The sequence below is a fragment of the Bufo gargarizans genome, chromosome 6, assembly GCF_014858855.1.
Source record: "Bufo gargarizans isolate SCDJY-AF-19 chromosome 6, ASM1485885v1, whole genome shotgun sequence".
Taxonomy (NCBI): domain Eukaryota; kingdom Metazoa; phylum Chordata; class Amphibia; order Anura; family Bufonidae; genus Bufo; species Bufo gargarizans.
Genome location: NC_058085.1, coordinates 7,078,938 through 7,088,001, shown reverse-complemented (window position 1 = coordinate 7,088,001; position 9,064 = coordinate 7,078,938). Strand labels below are relative to the sequence as shown.

Below are 9,064 nucleotides of genomic sequence, written 5' to 3'. Positions count from 1 at the left end.
ACACACAGCTCAGCAGACAGTATCACACAGGATAGGATTAGATACACAGCTCAGCAGGCAGTATCACACAGGAGAGGATTAGATACACAGCTCAGCAGACTGTATCACACAGGATAGGATTAGATACACAGCCCAGCAGACAGTATCACACAGGATAGGATTAGATACACAGCTCAGCAGACTGTATCACACAGGATAGGATTAGATACACAGCTCAGCAGACAGTATCTAATGTGTATCTAATCTAATCCTATAACACTATAGTCACTGGAGCTCATTGTGACACTTCCAGTTGGACATGGAGGCGCTGGCGCCATCTTGTGGTGGTTTTGGGCCCTGCAGTTGCTCATGTAATGCCAACGACTTTTTTGGATCCATTTCTTATCATTATCACATGTCAGACAAGCCCTAAAATGACCTAAAACCATTAAAAGCCTTGATATCCTCCACGGTCCACGCTTTCTCCAGCGCTGTTCCGGTTCTCCGGCCAAAGCGATGGCATGTGTGGATACAGTACGTGACCGCTGCAGCCAATCACTGTCCTGCGCTGTAGACTGAAAGGGGTGAATACAACAGGCTTTATTTTATGCCATTTAGGGCTGGTCTGGGGGACCCCTGTAATGTGGACATGTGAGACCCCACAGCCCCGCGCCCCTCCGGATAGTTATGTCGGCCTGTGCTCTCCAGCTGGTGAGAACCACAACTCCCAGCATGCCCTGACAGCAGCGAATCACAGCACATGATATAAGAAATAGATTTATTTCCAGGATAATTCGTAATAAAAATAGTAAAAATCATTCACATTTTATCTCGTGCAGGCAGATAAATCACTGCCGAGCGCCGGCATCTCATGGGTCACGCCAGAAGCGTCATCATCCAGCAATCAACAGCTCTGCCCCTCCCTCACCAAACTCAAGATCTCTGCTTGCTGTCTGGGAATTTGAATATCTATTGTTTATATCAGGAGGATTAAAACCTGGCCTGACCTTGCTCTGCACTGACAGCTGAAGTTTTGTTACAGTGCATCAGTGTAGACAGTCCTCTGGGACAGGGACACAAGTCCTTCTCCGGTCCTGGACTCCAGGCATTGTAACAAAACCCCAGCCATGGGTCAGGACGGATCCTGAGTTCATTGCATTGTATCAGCGCAGGTAAATTTGTCGGACTGTACCTACTGCAGGCAAATATAGCAAACCCCCAGCATTTGATCATTTCAGTCTCTGGATGTAAACAACGATGTTATCATTCACTGACAGCAAACAGAGATCTCGGAAAATGCAGAGGAATTGATGGCACGTCAACATGAAGTGGAACTTTTTTTTTCACTCATTAAAACCAAATAGCTGCAAATATTCTTATTTTCTAATCTGTTTTTATTTTCTGATTGTAGATTTTTATTTATACTGTTTCCTGTACGGCTGCCATCTTGCTTTACAGGAGGACCATAAGAACTTGTAGCAGATGACTCAATGACTTCAGTGGTACAGTGTTGTGGGCATGCTCTGTGACCTGTACAGAGGTTACTGTGCAGGGAGGGGGAGGAGGTCAGCTCTCATCTTCACCTACTGACTTCAGTGGTACAGTGTAGTGAGCATGCCCTGTGACCTGTACAGAGGTTACTGTGCAGGGAGGGGGAGGAGGTCAGCTCTCACCCTCACCTACTGACTTCTATGGTAGAGTGTTGTGGGCATGCTCTGTGACCTGTACAGAGGTCAGTGTGCAGGGAGGGGGAGGAGGTCAGCTCTCATCCTCACTTGTTGACTAGGGGAGTGTAGTGAGCATGCCCTGTGACCTGTACAGAGGTTACTATGCAGGGAGGGGGAGGAGGTCAGCTCTCACCCTCACCTACTGACTTCAGTGGTACAGTGTTGTGGGCATGCTCTGTGACCTGTACAGAGGTTACTGTGCAGGGAGGGGGAGGAGGTCAGCTCTCACCCTCACCTACTGACTTCTATGGTAGAGTGTTGTGGGCATGCTCTGTGACCTGTACAGAGGTCACTGTGCAGGGAGGGGGAGGAGGTCAGCTCTCACCCTCACCTACTGACTTCTATGGTAGAGTGTTGTGGGCATGCTCTGTGACCTGTACAGAGGTCAGTGTGCAGGGAGGGGGAGGAGGTCAGCTCTCAGCCTCACTTGTTGACTGTTTTGGGGGAGTGTAGTGAGCATGCTCTATGACCTGTAATCCCCTATTGTCAGTGGTGGATCCTGTATTATTCCCTTCCAGTTTTCTTGATTATGAGATTAATGCTGACCAGCCCCTTTATCATGATAAAGTGATTGCTGCCCCCGACCTTATGATAATAAAATGACTGCTGCAAGATTTCCGTATCATGAGATGGAACAATTAGAAATATTAACACAGAAGTAGTTCTGACGACTGGACAGTTTCTGTGCGCTGGTGTGACTGAGGACATAGTTATAATTGGGAGAGATAATAAGACGATACAATGTAACAGTCGGTGATATTGCAATAAACGTTCCGATACACATTGTCCATTATATAGTAGTATAGGAAACCGGGAGCTCATTAACCCTTTACTCGCCCCTCGTTGTGTATAAGGCCACGCAGAACCATCCGGTCACTTTGGTTGGGGAGACACTACTAGTCTCAGCATGCCCGTGACTGCTTGTCAGGCGCTCTCCGTCTTCAGGGGCCTCCATTTGAACATGGCGTCCTGGTCACAGTCCTCTTTCTCCTGCTCTTTGGCCAACTCAAGGAAAACCTGGGGAAACAGAGGGAAGTGAAGGTGAAGACGATGACCTCTCACTTAAAGGGGCGTCCACTGTACTATTAGCATGTATGGAGGTAACAGAAGGTGAGTCCTCTGAGCAGAACCTCCCTCTATTAACCCCACAAGGCTCCAATAGCCCTCAGAATGGGCAGTAACGTGTACGGTACCTGCTCCAGGGTGGACTGGGAGAAGCTGTACTCCTCAATGTCATGGGCTCTCTTCGCTGTAGACAGGAGAAGACACAACCATCACTTCCATCCTATAGACGTGTTCACCACAATACATTCTCCCATCTCAGGTTATCACATTCTGTGCCCCCATGACAACACTTCCTGCCCTTATGGTCTGACATCTGGTTGTAGATCTTGTGGTGGCACCAGTGGTCACCACAGCTGTAGACCCTCATCCTGCAGACCCCTGCCGTACAGCACTGGGGTAGATCCATTGTACAGAGAAGACTTACCTTCCTCCAGCTGAGAGAAAGCCTGAGATAAGGAGTGCACGTTCTCCATAGGGATCTTGTAGACCAGCAGCGAGGAGAACCTGTGGAGATGAAATGCAGGCTGTCCTCCGCTCTGATGTGACTGCATGAGATGGTCTGAGAATGTCCTCTCATTACCTGTCCTGCCTGTCTGCCTGTGGGAACATCCGGACGACCTCCTGGTGAATCTCATCCGCCCGCTGGGAATCCTTCACCTTGATCTCCAGGAGGTAACCTTTACCAAACTTACTCTTCAGCTGCTGGATGGACCCAATGCACCTGGAGACAGACAGCAGTGTAAAGCATAGGGGTTCCCATTCTAGTTGTCAGAACCAGAGGAGTGAAATGCTTGTGCCATCAGATGGGATGTGACCCCCTGATATAAACCCCCGTCACCTGAGCTTCCCGGACACCATAATGGCGACGCGGTCACACACGGCTTCTGCCTCCTCCATGTAGTGTGTGGTCAGGATGGCTCCTCGCTCCTTGTTCCGGAAAGCTGCTCGGATGGCTCTCCTGTAATAAACAAGAGACGTGAAGACGGGGGGCCGCACCGGAGATCGCTCGGCCAATAGATATCTCCCCATGTACTCCCAAATAACACATTATGATTGCCTGATGACACCTCCGGCAGCCGCTTATCTCCAGGGGGGAAGTAATAGAAGAATCTGATCCATGTTCACCAAGATGGCCACCCCCGGACCATGTACCCAGAAGTCCCATGTCTATGGGCAGCGGTACGATGTCACTCACCACAGTCTCTGCTGCCCTTTTGGATCCAGACCGGTGGACGGTTCATCCAGGAGGGCGATGGTCGGGTTACCCAGCATGCTGATGGCGAAGCAAACCTACAGAGTACATACAGATTATGGCGGTATTACTGAGCCTCAGCCCTGGACCTGGAAGGAACATAGGGCAGATTATTGTACACAGCCATACATGCAGGGGGCACATACTTTTCTGGAGACCCCGGCAGACAGTTTCTTGGCAGGTTTATTTAGATGCAGCTTCAGTTCCAGCGCCTCCGACACCCTAAAGATGAAAGACAAAATCTTAAGAAAAGCCCGGAGCAGAATCCAGTATGTGGCCTGGACGTGTAATAATGACATCCACAGCACTGACGCGTTCCACAGTTTTGCAGCAGTCTGTTTACCGCTTTATGGCTTGGTCCGCGTCAGTCTTTCTTCATGCCCTTCACTGCGGCGTAGATCTCCAGATGCTCCTTCACGGTGAGAGTGGGCCACAGGGGGCTAAACTGCAGGGCAGAACCCCATGAAGGCAGTGCTGTCCTCACCTGCACTACACAGAATCACCTGTAGGGGGCGCAGAGTGCACATCAGGCTGTTTACTCCGTTCACAGCCAGAGCTACGGTCAGAAACCTATACAGCTTTGACTGTGACTAGAGTAAATGACATGAGACAACCCTATAGCTTAGCTCAGACTATGCTGGTACCTAATGTAAGCACTACATCTCCCAGCATTCAATCAAAGCATGAGGATGCTAAGATTTGAGATGTACATACCTCCCCGGCTGTAGGTTTCAGTTCCCCGGCCAACATCAGTACAGACGTGGTTTTCCCCGCTCCATTGGGCCCCAGCAATCCCAGAACCTCACCTGTAGAAAGAACAAACCTGATAAGGAGGGTTCGTCTGAATGTATCAGTGCAGGCAAAACTCTCTCCTGGACTCCAGACTAATGTCTTCCAGTGGTTCATTAGCTTCAGACTCCAGACTGATCCACTGCCTGCACTGATACATTGTAACAAAATATCAGCACAACATAGACTGGTGCTGCTGAACTCCCAGACTATAGATGTAGCAAACCTTCAGCTGTGAGAAGTATCAGATCTATCCAGAGCTAAGTTTTCTGGATGCAAATAATTAAGTTTCCGTTCACTGACAGTTAAACTTGAAAATACTGAGGAACTTAGAGACCAAGTAGATCAGACTTGATTACTTGTGATCACGTCTGCTGCACTGACAGAGAGTGGCATGTACCAGTGTGTCAGTAGTCACTGACCACTCGCAGCCTGCCGAGGACACACCCTTTTTCACGCAGAAGGAGACGTGTCTGGCGGCGGCTTTCTTCGTTCTTTTCTTGCAGGGAAAACTTCCCGCTTTCTCCTTGAACTCCTTGCGCAGACTGTCCACGATGATGGTCGGCTTCTGGAAACACAGAAATTACAGGAAGAATTGACAGGATGTTTTTTTTTGCTGGGTTTTCATGAAGTTACTGTACATTCTGATGGAAAAGAGAAGATTACGTCCATCATGTACATCACTGTTATACGGCACTGGGGTTGGTACTGCTATAGGGGCACTGTTATAGGGCACTGGGGTTGGTACTGCTATAGGGGCACTGTTATAGGGCACTGGGGTTGGTACTGCTATAGGGGCACTGTCACTATTATACGGCACTGGGGTTGGTACTGCTATAGGGGCACTGTCACTATTATACGACACTGGGGTTGGTACTGCTATAGGGGCACTGTCACTGTTATAGGGCACTGGGGTTGGTACTGCTATAGGGGCACTGTCACTATTATACGACACTGGGGTTGGTACTGCTATAGGGGCACTGTGGTTGGCACTGTTATGGGGGCACTGTCACTGTTATAGGGCACTGTGGTTGGTACTGTTATGAGGGCACTGTCACTTTTATAGTGCACTGTTGTTGATACTGCTATAGGGGCACTGTCACTATTATAGGGCACTGGGGTTGGTACTGCTATAGGGGCACTGTTATAGGGCACTGGGGTTGGTACTGCTATAAGGGCACTGTCACTATTATACGGCACTGTGGTTGGTACTGCTATAGGGGCACTGTCACTATTATACGGCACTGGGGTTGGTACTGCTATAGGGGCACTGTCACTATTATACGACACTGGGGTTGGTACTGCTATAGGGGCACTGTGGTTGGCACTGTTATGGGGGCACTGTCACTGTTATAGGGCACTGTGGTTGGTACTGTTAGAGGGGGACTGTCACTATTATAGGGCACTGTGGTTGGTACTGTTATGAGGGCACTGTCACTTTTATAGTGCACTGTTGTTGATACTGCTATAGGGGCACTGTCACTGTTATAGGGCACTGTGGTTGGTACTGTTATGAGGGCACTGGTACTGTTATGAGGGCACTGTGGTTGGTACTGTTATGAGGGCACTGTCACTGTTATAGGGCACTGTGGTTGGTACTGTTATGAGGGCACTGGTACTGTTATGAGGGCACTTTCACTGCTATAATGCACTGTTGTTGATACTGATATCGGGGCACTGTCACTGTTATAGGGCACTGTGGTTGGTACTGTTATGAGGGCACTGTCACTGTTATAGGGCACTGTTGTTGATACTGCTATAGGGGCACTGTCACTGTTATAGGGCACTGTGGTTGGTACTGTTATGAGGGCACTGTCACTGTTATAGGGCACTGTGGTTGGTACTGTTATGAGGGCACTGTCACTGTTATAGGGCACTGTGGTTGGTACTGTTATGAGGGCACTGGTACTGTTATGAGGGCACTGGCACTGCTATAATGCACTGTTGTTGATACTGATATCGGGGCACTGTCACTTGTATAGTGCACAGTGGTTGGTACTATTATGGGGACACTGTCACTGTTATAGGGCACTGTTGTTGATACTGTTATAGGGGCACTGTGATTGGTACAGTGATGGGGCACTGTCACTGTTATAGGGCACTGTTGATACTGTTATAAGGCACTGTGGTTGACACTGGTATGGGGCATTATTTAGGCCAGAATGAATCTTGGAAAAAACACATGGAAAAAACGTATGACCTGCTAATATGGCCGCTCAATCAACCCACATGTATGATTGTGGGGCCACACCTCAGGCCCTGTGAAGCAGCAGGGTGCCATCAGTGATTCTGATACTAACTTCCTCCATATTTGTTGTGTCTTTCCAGGTTTTAACCCTTTCCCTCTCGGCGAGCACTTCCTCGTCAGCGTCCTCCAGCTCTTCTGGATTTTGTTTACATTCATGTTTTCTTTGAGAAAACCTAAAATAATGAAAATGTGTGTCATTTCACAAGTGTATGACATGCAGCCTCTAGCCATGTAGTCTGCCATTACTACAGGTGTATAACATCCATCCTCTAGCCATGCAGTCTGCCATTACCACAGTGTATAACATCCATCCTCTAGCCATGTAGTCTGCCATTACTACAGGTGTATAACATCCAGCCTCTAGCCATGTAGTCTGCCATTACTACAGGTGTATAACATCCAGCCTCTAGCCATGTAGTCTGCCATTACCACAGTGTAAAAAATCCATCCTCTAGCCATGCAGTCTGCCATTACTACAGGTGTATAACATCCGTCCTCTAGCCGTGCAGTATGCCATTACCACAGTGTATAACATCCAGCCTCTAGCCATGCAGTCTGCCATTACCACAGTGTATAACATCCAGCCTCTAGCCATGCAGTCTACCATTACCACAGTGTATAACATCCAGCCTGTAGCCATGCAGTCTACCATTACCACAGTGTATAACATCCAGCCTCTAGCCATGCAGTCTACCATTACCACAGTGTATAACATCCAGCCTCTAGCCATGCAGTCTACCATTACCACAGTGTATAACATCCAGCCTCTAGCCATGAGGTCTACCATTACCACAGTGTATAACATCCTGTGGGAGGAGCTGTGTTTCTGCCTCTGTGCTGCACTGAGAGGATCGAGAGCCTGACATCGTGTGCTGGGGGATACGCTGCCCTTTCCCCAGGGGGTGGCGTGTTCTCCCGGTATGGATCCTCGAGCCCCTGACTGCCGCCGTTTATCTACACGTGCCGGCAGCCATAGTGGAACCCCGTGTGTGGCAGAAAGACCCCCTGAAACTGGAGACTTACCTCCTGATTCTCCAGCATCAAGAAACAGCGGCAATGTGACATCGGCGGCCGGTGGTAAGCCTCAGAGAACCCCGCAGCGTGCGGCTGTAAAGACGCAGGGAGCAGATGACAGCTCCACTCAGATAGCGGGCAGGAGAGGAGCAGCAGCCAGGAGCAGCAGAGATCCACTACAGGAATCCCAGTGTGACTCCAGCAATGCTCCGGGTGGGGTCAGGAGAGGTCCTGGGAGGAAAACAAGCCTGGGATCCTCTCTGAGCTCCTCTTCAGAGCAGATAACTCTGCACCCAGGAAAGCTGGATGGAAAAGAAAGGCCCGCTGCTAAGCAGGCAGCGGGTGAACAGAGAGCAGAGCCGACGGATCAGGTTGCTGAACAAGCAGCCTGCAAAGTCTCTGGAACAAGGAAAGCTGCAGGAATGGAGCCTGGAACCCCAAAGGGTGAGGTATGTGAGGCTAGGAGTAGTGTTTCTGTGCCTCAGCCCAGAAGGGATGTTTCATGTGTAACTAGCAGTGACTTAACTCCTGGTGTGGTTGCTGGTGTTTCTGGTTCTTCTCCTGGTAGCTCCTCTGGTGTACAAGCTGGAGAGGCCAGGAGACTGTTTAATTGGGGTGTCATGGGCCCCACTGAAACCCCGTTGTTATACTCATCAAGGGTGGCGTATTTTTTAAACCAGTATGAGGAGGTAAAGAAGGAATTAAAACAACTTAAATTGGAGCATAAGAATGTGAAATTTCAGGACAGCATGTTACCAAGAAGTAAAAGAGCGGTCCTCTCCTCCAGGCTGGAGAAGCTGGAGGAGGAGATTGCGACTTTGGAGGAAAAGAGGGTCGGTTTGAAAGCATGTCTGGCTCCAGTCCGTTAGGGCTGCGGTCTGGAAGCCAGAGGAAGGTGAAGGAGTTGGCGGTGGAATCAGAGGTGGACTCATTACCGGGTGGCCAAGGGGGCCCCTCTGAACCAGTTATGTCATCCTCTGGGGATGAAGG

The 9,064-nt window shown here is 49.4% G+C and overlaps 1 protein-coding gene across 1 annotated transcript in view; it reads right to left on the bottom strand.

Annotated features, from left to right (window-relative positions):
• Positions 1-1,992: 1,992 nt before the first annotated feature.
• LOC122939905 (ABC-type organic anion transporter ABCA8-like) overlaps positions 1,993-9,064 on the bottom strand; it is a 322,317-nt gene continuing 315,245 nt past the window's right edge. Inside the window, 13 exon segments of the mRNA XM_044296113.1 lie at positions 1,993-2,723; positions 2,900-2,955; positions 3,196-3,275; positions 3,352-3,492; positions 3,610-3,729; positions 3,967-4,061; positions 4,170-4,245; positions 4,367-4,389; positions 4,391-4,471; positions 4,473-4,526; positions 4,738-4,829; positions 5,260-5,380; positions 7,113-7,233. Of these exon segments, the coding sequence (XP_044152048.1) occupies positions 2,631-2,723; positions 2,900-2,955; positions 3,196-3,275; positions 3,352-3,492; positions 3,610-3,729; positions 3,967-4,061; positions 4,170-4,245; positions 4,367-4,389; positions 4,391-4,471; positions 4,473-4,526; positions 4,738-4,829; positions 5,260-5,380; positions 7,113-7,233 (1,153 nt within the window). The 3' untranslated portion in view covers positions 1,993-2,630.